Genomic DNA, 15327 nt, shown 5'->3' with positions numbered 1-15327 from the left:
GCGACTGATCGAAGGCGCTAAACATTGGCGCGTTAGGCGAATCCGCGATGATGCACGGAGGACCCCCGACGCGGCGCGACGCGACGCGACGCGAGACGGAGCCCCGACGACCCCCGCGCGCAGCTGCGTCGCGTACGTCGATGCGACGTACGTACGTCAGGCCCGATTCCGTCGCCTCTACGCGTGTCCACGTGTCAGGGAAATTCGAAAATGAGATGTAGATTTTATCGTTGACCGTGTTCGCTCGTTATTTAGGATGACGCGTGCTTGGGAATTTAGGTGGCTTTCGAAGACGACCGCGTATTTTGATCGATTGAAGATAGAAATTGTTAAAGATATTAACGAGTAAGAAAACTATAAGATATATGAGTGTAAAGGAATTTCCAAAAAAATATTTTTTGTTATTATTAATAAAGCAATAATTTTGTTTATACAGGGTGTCCCGAAACTAACGCTTGATATTTTAAAGGCAGATTCTCTGGCCAATTTAAAAACGATTTTTCCTCAGCGAAAATGTCGCGGCACTAATAGTTTTCGAGTTATAAACGATTGAAAATAAAGGGTTTTTCGCAACCTAAGGCTTATGGGAATAAAATATTAATAAAGTCACATTCTTTAGTTAATTTTAGGTAGAGTTTACTTTAATAGAATTTTAATTTAAGGCTTAGTTAGAAAGATACATGATGACAAAAATTGGGAATATGCAAAAAATAATGATCTCCCTCGACATTTTCGCTGAGGAAAAATCGTTTTTAAATTGGCCAGAGAATCTGCCTTTAAAATATCAAGCATTAGATTCGGGACACCCTGTATAAATACACAAGCAATTAGTGATATATATGTTGCATTTAAAATAAACACACAAAAAATATTGTATGCATTAATAAAATAATAATAATTATTATTATATAGTAATATAATAATTATATAATAATTATATAACAATTTATTTCTTATGTGGCATAAAAAAAAGTTTTAGGAATATGTGTAAAAATTCGTATTCTTTACTCGTGCTCTACATTAGTTTTCCTTGCACTTTCTTTAAGTATAAGAATATACACACTGACGATATTATGCTGCATTATGTAAAGTAATGATGGCTCTTAATCTGAAATAACATCTATCGCGTACAATTGCATCGTGTTAGGCAACGCGTCGAGATATTTTCACCTTTTTATCGCATTTATCGCCGATAAAACGACGCGACTGTCTCGATTTAAGACAGATGTTACCGTGCTTTTTTTTTCTTCGTAAACGTCGCGTGTAATGTCATTTTGGATAAAAATCATGGTCACGGACTATCGGTCATTAACCTAACATTACCGGCTCTCGTATCACCTTGATACGGCGCGAGCTTTATCGTGGCAGCTCGAGACAACTTTTCGTATATCTACGCGTACGCTTTGATTTATATCCTCTCTCTTTCCCTCTTTCTACCTCATCGCCGCATCAAGCTCCACCCTTTCCGAGAAGCGAGGAACCGCCAGACGTCCGTAAAATATTTTCATAGACTTGAACAAATATTTTTGTGCACTTATATACATTTTACAACCGCGTAATTTTTCCCTAATGCCCACCAATGATTGTAAACAAAATATTCATCTCGATTTTTTTTCCTCGATTAGATAATAAATTAAAAATCCACTCTTACATCGCACTTGATTTTCGACGAGAATTTCCTCCTTTTTATTTTTGACTTTTCGATACAATTTCCAACATCGCTTTTCCCCGATCGAGCAGACATCTCGTGCAAATCCAAGCATTGCGCCGAACGGTATTTACGTACGAGCGAATTGAATTTTCCCTCGCGACGACGACGAGAGAGAGAGAGAGAGGTAGATCGATCGAGCGAGCGCTCCCGAAACACTCCCGTCATCCCGTCGTCGAGAGAGTCGCCCTCGGATCCTCCGGCGATCCCCGGATCCGGACGGCTCGATACGCTCCTGACGCGGTTCAGACGCGCCAATGTGTGTATATATATTACGGTGATAGGTGAGTGGGTGAGTGGGCGGCGGGGGCGGCGACGGCGGCCGCGGGCGGGGAGGGGGAGGGAGACGTCGGTGGCCTTGAACTTGACTGCCGCCGCCGCCGCCGTTTTTTGCGCACACAGCCGTTGCGTCGCCCGCCCGAAACGGCCCACCAGCGTAGACACATCTCGCGGACCTCGTGCCCCGAGTGCGTATGAACCCGATGACGATCCGACGTCGCGCGAAGCTTCCCATCTCGTGCGTTAAAGCGCGCATCGCTCCGGGATAAGAGTCCGTGAAACGGCCGAAAGTTTAACAGGTGCGTCTCGGGAAGTCTCGTGTCGATTACAACTTTGGCAATTTGACAAGATTAAGAAAGAAAAAAAATCCGGGCACTGGTTTAAAAAATTTTTCCTCTTGAGTTTTCGGGAAAAGGATACTTCATTTCGCGTGTTTTCTTGTCGTTTCTTTCTTAGATTTATCGCCTTATTCGGCGCCTATCGAGTAATTAAAACCCCGACTTGCTATTTGCCCCAGATTATGCTATATCTCTGATTTTAATCGTATAATTTTACGTTTATTCACTCCATTCGTATCGATCGAACGGGTCAACGTTCGCCGCGTTTTTTTTTTCAACATCTTAACTTTTAAATTGAAGAGGGGTCTACTACCCTCCCTAGGTGTTACAAAAAACTCTTAAAAATTCTTTATTTCGATATATATTCTTTCTGTAAGATTAGAATTATTCTGACATCAAATATAAAATGTGATTCCCTAAAATTCAATTATTTTACTTTTCGAGTTTCTTATTTTACTTGTCTAAACTGACGATATACGTAAGAATCAATTTATTAAAAAAAAAATTATATTACATGTTTCTCTCTTCATTCCAGTCTATTAATATAAAATAATTTGAACGCTCTTGAACATCTTTTAATTATGATTTCTTTAAACTTAGAAATCTCGTAAGAATTTAAATTTATTAGTATTTATTAGTGTATGTTTTAAAATTAAATTTCATAAAGTTTAATACGATATAAACAAAGTTTATTACAAGATGGAAATTTTTAATTCATATTTATTGCTGTCTCGCGGGAGACATTCGATTAAGTGACACGAGGAGAAGCGTGTTCGTTTTGGAAATTTTCTTTAAAAAAAAAAAGTAACAGAGAGTCGCTGCCAATGGCACATCGTTCAATGTATCCTGTATACGCGTAATGCTAGGGTTGAGGTAGATAGGTAGACTTCGCACGAACCGGATCGATATAGCACTCTCGCTTTCTCACATTCTCGCATATACAATGATTCTCGCGCACGTGTCTACGTGTGCGCGAAACCGGGACTGTACGAAACCGTAATGCAATCTCCGTAAGTTCAACTTCCGACGTCACGGATAACCTTATGCCAATCATTCGCGTTTCGTCCATCGAATCTCATCGCAATTAGCGAGCATTAAATCCGGCTTTTAAATCCCTGAAATGTGTATCATGTGAAATTTACTTCTTGATTTTTCTAACATTATTAGCCAATATATTGCAGCGAAGAATTATTATATAAGAATTTAAGAATAAAATATATGCGATTCACGATTGTCTCTACAATAATTGTATTTTCTTGTTTGAAAAATTATATTTAAATGTAAAAATTCTAGGAAAGGAAATATAGAGAGACAAAATACAGATTTTTGTAAAACATACATAATCTCAGCAAGCTTATATCCAGCCTTTCAATGCGTATTGTGAAATTATTTCTTGAGCTAATGTTTTTTCAAGACAAAAAATTCATAATTTTTCCATCATTATAATCGGAAGAATTTTATTAAAAATTAAAGATTAGGATCTATTAGAATCTAATTCTACCACGGTTGTTTCTGCAATAATCGTATTTTCTTTTGAGTAATTATATTAAATGTCAAAATTCTAAAAAAAGACATATAAAGGGATAAAATATATAGATTTTTGTAAAACATATGATCTCAGCAAGCTTATATCCAGCCTTTCAACGCGTATTGTGAAATTTATTTCCTGATCTAGTGTAGACAAAAATTCATAACTTTTTTTGTATCATTATAAGAAGAATTTTATTACGAATTAAAGATTAGAATCTATTAGAATCTAATTCTACCACGGTTGTCTCTGTAATAATCGTACTTTCTCTTGAATAATTATATTTAAATGCCAAAATTCTAAGAAAAGAAATATAAAGAGACAAAATATATGGATTTTTGTAAAACATATGATCTCAGCAAGCTTATATCCAGCCTTTCACCGCGTATTGTGAAATTTATTTCTTGATCTAGTGTAGACAAAAATTCACAATTTTTCTATCATTATAAGAAGAATTTTATTACAAATTAAAGATTAGGATCTATTAGAATCTAATCCTACCACGGTTGTGTCTGCAATAATCGTTTTTTAATTTTCTTTTGAATAATTATATTTAAATGCCAAAATTCTAAGAAAAGAAATATAAAGAGACAAAATATATGGATTTTTGTAAAACATATGATCTCAGCAAGCTTATATCCAGTCTTTCACCGCGTATTGTGAAATTTATTTCTTGATCTAGTGTAGACAAAAATTCACAATTTTTCTATCATTATAAGAAGAATTTTATTACAAATTAAAGATTAGGATCTATTAGAATCTAATCCTACCACGGTTGTGTCTGCAATAATCGTTTTTTAATTTTCTTTTGAATAATTATATTTAAATCCCAAAATTCTAAGAAAAAGAAATATAATGGGACAAAATATATAGATTTTTGTGTAAAACATATATGATCTCAGCAAGCTTATATCCAGCCTTTCACCGCGTATTGTGAAATTTATTTCTTTATCTAGTGTAGACAAAAATTCACAATTTTTCTATCACACATTATAAGAAGAATTTTATTACGAATTAAAAATTAGGATTTATTAGAATCTGATTCTACCACAGTTGTCTCTGCAATAATCGTATTTTCTTTTGAATAATTATATTTAAATGCCAAAATTCTAAAAAAAAGAAATATAAAGGGACAAAATATATAGATTTTTGTAAAACACGTGCCTTCCAGAGTTAAATAAATACGTGCATTTTGTCACACATATCGAGAGAATTCGTCGATAATGAAGATATTCCCGCGGAAAGTTCCGGTCGATACTGCTCGCCGGAATTCGAATCGCTCCCGTGACGATGCAAGGTTTCGCAAAAGTATCAGGCTGGTACTACCAGCTGATATGTACCAGCGCAGCCAATGCACTTGCACATGTAACGCCTCTACGTAATCGTTTCGTAACGCATCGTTACTATGGAAATCTCGTCGATGTACGATACTCGACTGGGCGAAATATCGCGATGCATCTTTGACACATCTTTGAAAAAAAATGTCAAAAAAAAAAAGAGAAAAAAATTGTATCGTAATTTCGCGAAAATATTTTGCACGACGACGACGTGCACATCGCATGTACTCGATCGAGTCTGCTAATCGACGATTCACCTCAAAATTGGGGGCTCAAGGTTACCGCGATGCATAAGATTATTCCGCGACGCGAGAAAGGGATAAGGAAAGTGAGCGTAAAAAAAAAAACGACGCGTACGTCGACGTATACATCGGAGTAGAGTCGCTGAAGTAGATACAGTACACGGGATATGAGCGAATTTGCAAAGATGGCGGTCGGGGATTTGGCAAAACCAACGATGTTGCTTGTCGCGCGGCACCGATCCTAGATTCGAAGCTACACGCGCGAGTGTGTATTGCCAATTATGTTTACTTACCAATGTCGGGGGAGGGGAGGGAGAGATGGTTCACCAGGTCGATCGCGAGCTTCCCATTGCGAACCGCTTCTAGCTGCTCGTTGCACGACAAAAATGTTGATGTAATGGCCGATTTTATGGACCACCAGCGGTAGAAAACTCCGGGGGAACTTTGCGGGGGCAGCAGCATCGAGCTCGTGGTGCCATCAAACGTGCACGAAAGAAGGCAACAGCGCAAAGTTCAACAGCGACGATCTCTATCGGTGACTCGGAGCACGATGGTTCTATTAAAAAATATAAAATAACGCAGTGACAAATATTTTTTTAATGAAAGTCTCGTGTAAAGTTAGTTTTGGATCATGCATTGAAGATTGAAATTTAATTAATTAGAAAAAAGAAATTTTAACTCTTTTTATCCTGATTAATCAAATTCTAATCTTTAATCTCCAATGCATAATATAATATAGCTCTTACTTTTATCTTTATATTTGCAACAAAATCAAGCATTGAATTCAGTGTCAAAATATAATTTCGTTAAATCTCACAAAAGTTACTTATAAAATTTATATAAATCAATGTTTAAATTTCCTCATAACAAGATTATCTAAAAATAAGCAGAAAATCTGCATTTGAAAGTTTGATCAACTTAAGAGATATGCAATGAATTAAGTATTAAAAGAAAAATATAGGACAAGGAAGAAATGTAAAAAAAAAGATTTTATATTATAAACTTATATAAACATATTTTTCAAAATATTATATAAATATAAAAATATTCAACTATTTTTGATTATTACATACATTTTTATCTTAAAGCTATCAAACTTTGACGATCTCGCAAGAGATATTACTAGAATTCCATTTATCGCCGAGAGCCGGTTTCACGCTCACTCTTGCATAAGCGTGTTTGTGCATACGTTCCGGATTCAGAGTCATGCACTCGTTAATCACTTTGCAATAACATCGCATATCGGACGGTAAAATTAACACGTGCGGTTGTTGATCGAAAAATGCATGCTTTTCCCATAAATCCGTGTCCACGTTTAGGTCCTCGGACGGAGGATACACGGGATAGAAACACGTTTGAGCGAGCACATGATCAGCCAGACGACCGAGTCGGTCACCGGTTACGTTTCTAAAAATAATGCACGCATTTTCATATTTCTTGTACATAAAATATGTATTATAAATGTAACTGAAAAATATTATCTCATTGTCGTTACATTTTATAATAATTACACTGTGACACTCACGATATCTCCTCTTTTCCGATGTGTTTGATTACATCGACCGATGTAATTCCGATCTTTAAGCCGGCAACATCCAATATACAAGGATCTGGCATTAGTTTTAAATTCCGATAATTTTGCAACAACTTTTTGTTAAAGACAGCATACTCAGGTGTTGGAAATATAGGTTCGTGATGGGCGTCGCGATTAGAAGCCACCAACACGACTTGCGTGTTTTTCCTGTAATAATAGGATACATATAATTATAATAAAAACAGAAATAATCTATAAATAAATCTGTATATAATTATGAAGAGAAATATTCTATATTACTTCGTTGATTCCATTATCCTCGTGAGAATCTTTTCGAAGAATTCCTGATGCGTATCCCTAATGAAATTATTTTGTACTTCGGGGTGCGTGTATTCGAGGAAAGGCCCGACGAGGATCAAAACGTGCGGCTCGTCCGACGCAATCTTCTCCATCAAATCCCACAACGGCTGGTAAAGCGTGTTATTGAGCGCGGTAAACGGTCCCGCCGCGACGAAGATGTTAATCTTCGATTCGAGTCTAGGCGCGGATGCGGAAGGTGCGTATGCCTTCGCGAATATCTTATTCACATATAAAACATCGCCTACCGGGTTGGTGGCCTCAACCGCTACAATCTGCCCAGAAAATACAGAGTATTGTTTCAGATTGCGAAAATCCAGCTCGATCGAGTCGGCCATCGAAGCGCCTCTCCGTCTCGTGCAACCTTCCAACGTCACCGTATTCGCGGATTCCTTCTTCGCGTTGACGCGACCGAATGTCCGGAAGTGCGTCTGGTTCACGCTTCGTACGTTCTTCACGTAACGCAGTTCGGCAGCGGCATTACCGGTCATCGCCGACCACGTTTTGAACAGTCTGCTGCCTAGACTTCGACACACCGACGTGAGAAGATGTCCCTGTTTCGACAAGATCTCATACATGTACCTTGCGTCGACGGGAACATGCGGTTCGTCAGACTTCGTGACTTCGACTTCGTAATCTCCTGTCCTCTTCCACGACGCGACGGTCTCGCCGGTGGAGAGCAGGATCTTTCCTTTGTCCGTTGCATTACGCAGATTCGACGTGCTTCTAAAAACATTTACACGATTTTTTGTGGATAACGCGATATATATATAAACTTAGTTTTTCTATTTCATTATATAATATCATTGTTTCACAGAAATGATGCAATGTTTCACAATCACAAAGTTAAAAAGTAATCGTAATAAATTTTTAAATTGATTATAAAAAATAAAGTTAGAGAAAAACTTATTAATATTTATAATTTGTTATAATAAGAAGAAATGCTTACAATTATTCGATATTAAAGCTAAAAAATATATTTACTAATATTACGATTCAATAATAATCATACATTTCTGGAAACATAAAATGTGAGAGAACGTACTAGAAACCTTGTGTGTTAATATAGTCAAAAGAATGTAAAACTGATCAAACTGAATCCCATTAAAAAAATATCAATTATTTTTAAATTTCGAAAAATCTGCTTGTGATATATTTGTGTCTTTCAAATAAATAATTGTTTTTCTCAGACTTGTTTTTTTGCATTATCAAAAACAGATAAAGTATTTTATTCAAATTTGATGAAAGACAGCTTGTACACATACACAAAAATTTTTTTAATTAATATCAATAATTATTTATCAGAGAAAAGATGATACAAGACTTTTCGATTCGGTTCGATCCTAGAAATATATTAGAATATTGCCTCAATTTTTGTTTACACCCTTATACATAAAGTGATACTAGACTCGAGCTGCTCAAAAAACCTCTGCTTACGAGTTTTCGGCGTAGTTGGCTGGTGAAAACGAAAACTCTGCGACTTTGGTTTTATCCGTCTGAGCATCTGTATCAATCTCTGGACTTCGCGCGCGCTGCAACGAGACAAAAAAAACAGACGCATTATCCATCTTTCGCACATCAAACTCGTCAATCAATCCGTAAGATAAACGCATCAACATAAATGCACATAAACGTTTAATTAAACAACTTCTTTCTGAACCATCTTATATTTTTAAATTAGAGATTATATATTACACAACTGCAGAGAAAAATTCGCTCTCGTGTGTGTAATATATATTTTACATTTTTTAAATATAATTTAAGATGATCTGGAGATAAGCTTTTCAGTTATTATATCGACGATATTTATTTTTCTGAACGCAATACGCACGTATAAGGAATACATGATGCAATGTACGCTAAATAAGACGGAATGGTATAAATATATACCTGTACAATATTCTTTCCTAAACACTAAATCTAATAAGATAAGGTTGAGCGCTTACTATGTATATTTACAATCATTATCACGCAATATTTAAAGATGTTTTATAGATATATCTTCAAAGTAGAGATATCTGAAGACTTATATTTCCTAATTTCTCGAGTTTTTTACAAGCGATATAGATTTTACATGTATACACAATATACATTACGTGTAAATATATGTAACGTAGCAAAATAATAAGATACGAGAATACATAAATTTTACGAAACACAAAACACATACGTATTTTAATGATACACACGTACATTCGAAGAAGATGCTTCCGGTATCAAGATAGATTACCGTAGACGAGTATGTATCTAGTCACGAAATGATAAGATGCACGTGCACTAAATTCATACTCGTCTATGGAATTACTTTCTTTCTTCGTCTCTAAAATTTCAATCCATTTACCACGATATCTCGCAGAGTTGTCTCGTCTTGAAATATCTCGGAGATCTACTATTCAACCGGTCAATCTAGAAAGAACGCGTTACTTTACGATGCATAGTTACTGCTCGATTGTAAAGAGTCAAATGACGCACGCGTTTGTCTCATCTGATTGTTGTCAGGCTGCGCTTCGTCAATTTCGGCGATCGATTTCTATCGGGTTTTAGCTGCGATGCTCGAACGTGCTTAATGAGTGTGGATCTAGTCACAACTTTATCGACCGTGCACTAGACCGCCACTCATTCGGCAAATTCGGAAAGGAATCGTCTCCGGCCTTGTGGTCTCTCTCCTCCTCCGGGAGTGGGCTTGATCCCGCAAACGCAAAGGAAAAAAAAAAGAAAAAAAAAAGTCTCGCTAGCGCGTTGCGTGCACGCGAATACAGTAAGAAGGAAACAACGACGATCGCCATTTGCTGGTTATAGAAAGGTTAACTGCGATTAACCTGTCCGCTCTCTTAACGCCCGCTTTATTACGCATTGTTTCAATCAAGTTCAGAGACAGTCCCGCTCGTTCGCATTTCGATGCCGTCCGATCCGCTCGATCCCAGTCGAGCGGCTCGTTCTAGGTTTCGAAACGTACGCCTGGCCTGCAGTCGCGTACGTTACGTTACGTTACACGAGTAACGTTCCTTCGCACACACGTAACATGTCCTGTCTCCCTCTCACGCTTCTCTTTCTCTCTTTCTCTCTCTCTCTCTCTCTCTCTCTCTCTCTCTCTCTCTCTCTCTCTCTCTCTCTCTCTCTCTCTCTCTCTCTCTCTCTCTTCCACGTTGAATGCGCGACGAAGCGCGAAGGTTTCGTCCCGAGCGTTAGCAAAACAAATTTTTTTTATGGCAAAAAAATATTTTAATGCTCGCTTCGGCAAAGGTTTGTCCGATGAAATATGAAGAATGTCTAATAAATTGTAAGATGTACGTAAGGAGAACGTTCTCGAGAAAACCCAAGGTTCACGACTCATTTCGTTTGTGTAACTCTGTTTATCATTGTGTAGACTACTATTCGTATCTGTGTCTGTAAATATTTTGGTTGGAATTTCGTTGGAAATTATCCGTTTTTATCGAAAGCTGACGCGATACAGAAAACATACAGAAAAGATACAGAAGATACACTGATTTGTTGGGATTTTCTAACTTGATAATTTCGTTGCTATATCGACGAAAGCTACGTAATGTTAATCTCGGAATGTATATAATCGATATAAAAATAAAAATGCGCTATCTATTTAATAAGTAACCTCACGCACAGAGATTTGTTTCTATATATAAATTATTAGAACATAAAATGTACAAATATACAGTCGCTAAAGAGAAAACGTATTAAATCTCTCTCAAATTTAAATAAAATTTTACTACACTTGCACTTTAATAAAATTTAATTCCTGAAACGGATTTCTTCTTGAATTGTTTAATCAAACTTCAAAACTTTATTTTCCTTCTTTTGTTAAAAAAAAATCGACTATAAATTGTTCAAAAAAAATTTGAAAATGAAAACAATGAATTCTTCGGTATTTTGTACAGAAACAAATCTTTAGAGATTACTTACGAGACCAAAAGCATCTCGAAATCGACTCCCTCTCTCCCTCTCTTCGCTCCGATACTTAATCTTTAATATTTCGTTCCCGTGGAAAAAGTACGTTAAATTTCCAACGGTCGTCTTCGCGTATGAACCCAATGAAACGAACCGACCGTCCCGATCGACTGTTCGCGCGCGCTTAGACGTCCATGGATATTGATCTATCTCGTCTGAGTCACGCGGCGCAAAGGATAGAGATGAAAGAAATGCCCGACAGACCGAAAGCCGTGCGGGCGAGGGAAGAGATTGGAACAGTTGTTGCTCAATTGTGCTTAATTGATGGAGAGAAAGAGACAGAGAGAGAGAGAGAGAGAGAGAGACTGACATGTCTACGCCACGAGGAAACCGCTGCTCGAATGCGATGTTCGCTGGATGCAAATTATTCGCGTTGCCGCCGATCGGCGGGACAGCTTGTTGTCGGTGATTCTCCGGCGAGCGATGGAAGAGAAAGTTTACGAGGAACGAAAGCTGATAACCATCGGCGAAAGATTCGCTGGAAAATTTCTTCCTCTAACGCCGTTTCTCTTTCTTGAGCGATTAAACGATTTTTTCTACTAATTTGAAAAAATAAAAAAGTAATTATATATATATATCAGCGATTTTGAAATATTAGAAATTTCGTGAATTTTACAAGTATAAATAATGAAGTAAAAAAGAGAGAGACTCCGCTTTAAAGCAGTGTTTAGAAAGGACAATTCAAATCTTTTCACCATTAAGGGAAACAATACATACTTTCTTTCGCTGCAATATATGACAAACAATTGAAAAAAAAAAAGTGTTAATTTTTAATCCTTAACAGCGATATAAAATTTGAATTTTAGTCCCACACTCATACCTTTCTATTCGCAGTTATAAAGGAAATGATCTCTCTAGCGCAATCGTCTTTCAAAAAATCCGGATTTACTTTTTGAAGATTACGAGGAGAATCGCCGTGTCGCTCGCGATCGGCGCAACAGGTTGCGGGGCGATCAACAGGATTCATCGAACCAACGGTCGACGCACTCGTGGCCGCGCGGCGCGCATCTTCTCCCTAGGGGCGCGCATGCGCGCCCGCGCTCGCGTCCGCGCGTATCACGCGCGGCGAGATCGATTCTCCGATTTCCGCCCGCGCGATCTCGCGATCGCGCGTCGTCCGCGAGTGGAGCAAACGTATCCGGGAGCCGCGCGATAATCGCGACGATGACTGTTCGCCTTTCGCGAGCCTCGCTCGCGCCGAGATCCATCATGGCCGCCAAAGTTGCCGCTTCTCTCTCGCGTTCCTCGTCGCATCGTCACGTAACCGCGCGTCGGGGATACGTAACTTTACAAATACGACACCCACACGCGTGCACACGTGCACACACGCGGACACCCGCGCGCGCGCGTGCAACGACGATCGACGCGCTCGCCGATTTTTCCTCGCCGGATCGATCGTTCGGCGATAAATTCGAAGCCGGAGCCCCGATTATTCTCCAGGGGGATTTCACTCGCGACGACGCCGTGTCAGACGACGCCGATGGTGGCGTTGCTTCGGCGACGCCATCGAGATTACCGAGCCGCGTAACGGCCCCGCAACGATACGGATCGTGTAACCGCGAGGTATAGTAACTCGAGGAGCACTGAGCGGAAAATAATGCGCGGGCGTGGGTCGCGCAAAGCGTGAATCCGAAGAGACATGCGCGAGCGCGAGCACGAACGCGAGTGACGAACCGACGACGGTACACTGGAGTCCTTGAAAACTGAAATCGTGCCCTTCGAAAGAAATCTGCTCGGATCTCGGGATAAGGGAGGGAGAAGGAAAGCCATGTCTCTCTCTCTCTTTCTTTCTCTTCCTCGCCGCTGGAGCGGCGCGCTCCGTCCTCGTTCCACCAATAGAAACGAGTTGCCCCTCCCTCCCCACCCCTCCTTCCCGCAGAGTATCCTTCGTGGAAGGGAGAGGCGGGATAATCTGGACGGATTTTTACAGCGAGAATTGTATATATATATATATGTATCTCCATCATGCGAGACGTCCTTTAACGACGTTTCTTTTTATGCCTCTCCTGGGATTTACCTGTCGGCGGGTGACGCGTTTCGAAAATTTCACGGTCTCGAAAAACTTTCAAAAAGCACGAAAATTTTGAGCGAAAAGCGCAAAGGATACTATAAATCGACTGCATAGAATGCGAGAATGTTGGCAGAATGACACGAAAATCGATTTTAATGGATTTCTTAGTATTGTCTGAAAGAAAATCGTTTCGTTTCTGTGTCTCAAAGGAACCGTTTCGTGATCCTTCCAAGAATAGCATTGTTATAAGGCACTTCAGGTATTAAGACGATTTCTACCGTTCTGACGAACGGATCTCGCATCCGTTAACATCCGTTCACGAATTCAAATTTAAGAATATCCGAATATTTGCCATGTGGCAAATTAATTATATTTTAAAGATAAATCGATATGTATATTATTCCTTATAAAATTTATAAATTTATAATTTATATTAAATTAATAAAATTTATGATTTAATGAGATAAAAAGTAGTTTTTTATATTTCATATTTCAATTAATAAGAAATATCTTAAAGCTATATATTGATATCTGTTATATAATCAAATCAATAAAGATAGTAAAAACTCACCTTTGGTGGTCTGGTTTCGGTACAGCCATACATGCTAAGCATATCATCGTTTTCACTATAATGTTCACATGTAAGGTACAATACATGAAAAAGCTCAAACTATTATTAATTATAATGTTTGTCCATTCAAAGCAAAATAAAGGCGATTTTGTAAAATATTAAAGGATACGTATCTCTATTTGCGCCAAATCCTTGCTTATCCATACTTTGTTTTCTATTTGTATTATTTTCCATGGTTAGGTCATGCAATTTATAATCCTTTTTCAAAACTGCGTTTTCCATCTTAACGAGACTGCCAAGAGTAGGATCAATGTCGTTGTTGTTATTGACACAAAAAGTAAGCCACAATTCCGTAAGCTTCTCCACATCCACATTGTAAGATTCGCAAAGTTCGAAACCTATTGCACAGTCACATAGTCATTAATTCCAATCGTATCAACTCTTCAATTGAAATGTCAAGAGACAAAATTTCGAATATTTTTAATATATAAAATGTAATCAACACAAAGTAACACTAATATTTTAGTTGATTTAGACCAAGTTTTATTAACATTCTCCAAGCTTAATTTTGATTTAATTTCCATAATTCTCATTTACAAAATTAGAGTTAAAGAAAAACACATTTAATTATACAGCCAACATTACTGACATTCTCTTTTCTTTCAAATCTTTTAAATTGTAAATAGCTAAGATTTGTCAGTCTTAAAGTAAGGTTATATGAGGCTAAAGAGATAAAATCTGTGCATCCTTTTTGTGTTATATATAAAATAATCATTTTATAAAAACAGGTATATACACTCCTTTGATGTCGTTCAAGAATGTAATTTTAAAGTTCTAAAATTTAATTTTCAACAATTTTTGCATTCGTTATCAAATCAATATAAAGCGCGGGATCGTAATTTTAGGGAAAAAGATTATCGATAATTTTATTAATTATATAGGATCGAAGGGGCTTACATTTATCGAGAATGGCATCGCTTTCGACTTTACAGCCCAAGTCTTGGAACAAATTCCGCAGAGAATCCTTCCTTTCCATCTTGCACGCAGTTACACTTACCACTCTCGTCCACTCTTGCCGCCAAAACTCGACAGGTTCAAAGTTCAAACCATAGATACAATAGTTGTATAGTTTTACGACTCCCTGTAAATATCTTATTAGCCAAAATAAAATGCGCATGCGCGAAATAAGTGAGTCGATCAACGGTGTATTCAAACTTCTCTCTCACTTTCCTAATTAAATAAAAAATATAGGGCATGTTTGTAATTAATTATGCTATATATTATATGTGAAATTAATATAGAATAAAAATATTAAAAAACCCGATTTTTCAGATATTTAAATAATCAAATTTAAACCATAAATTTTAGTGTTTTATGTGTATTAATTATTTAATTTGTTTACAAATAAATTATCCTATATATATATATATATATATATATATATATATATATATATATA

The 15327-nt window shown here is 37.5% G+C and overlaps 1 protein-coding gene across 6 annotated transcripts; it reads right to left on the bottom strand.

Moving 5' to 3' along the window:
- Positions 1–5726: 5726 nt before the first annotated feature.
- Positions 5727–15083, bottom strand: Dnapol-alpha73 (DNA polymerase alpha subunit B). Of its 6 annotated transcripts, XM_083089713.1 has the most exons (8): positions 14826–14986; positions 14038–14266; positions 13869–13923; positions 8761–8855; positions 7267–8049; positions 6958–7173; positions 6506–6839; positions 5727–5988 (listed from the first exon to the last, which is right to left on the bottom strand). In XM_083089713.1, exons 1-7 carry the CDS (start codon positions 14902–14904, stop codon positions 6524–6526), a joined length of 1773 nt encoding a protein of 590 aa, XP_082945839.1. In that variant the 5' UTR covers positions 14905–14986; the 3' UTR covers positions 5727–5988; positions 6506–6523. The 6 variants fall into 6 exon arrangements, with proteins under 6 accessions (XP_082945839.1, XP_082945838.1, XP_082945843.1 ...); XM_083089712.1 differs by lacking the exon at positions 5727–5988 and having other exon boundaries at positions 6407–6839; XM_083089717.1 differs by lacking the exons at positions 5727–5988; positions 14038–14266; positions 14826–14986 and having other exon boundaries at positions 6407–6839; positions 7267–7843; positions 7906–8049; positions 13869–14011.
- Positions 15084–15327: the final 244 nt, after the last annotated feature.

The sequence above is a fragment of the Camponotus vicinus genome, unplaced genomic scaffold, assembly GCF_025532165.1.
Source record: "Camponotus vicinus isolate PSW18456_S1 unplaced genomic scaffold, iyCamVici1.0 SCAF_2, whole genome shotgun sequence".
In the NCBI taxonomy this organism is placed as follows: Eukaryota; Metazoa; Arthropoda; class Insecta; order Hymenoptera; family Formicidae; genus Camponotus; species Camponotus vicinus.
This window is presented reverse-complemented; position numbering and strand designations above follow the sequence as displayed.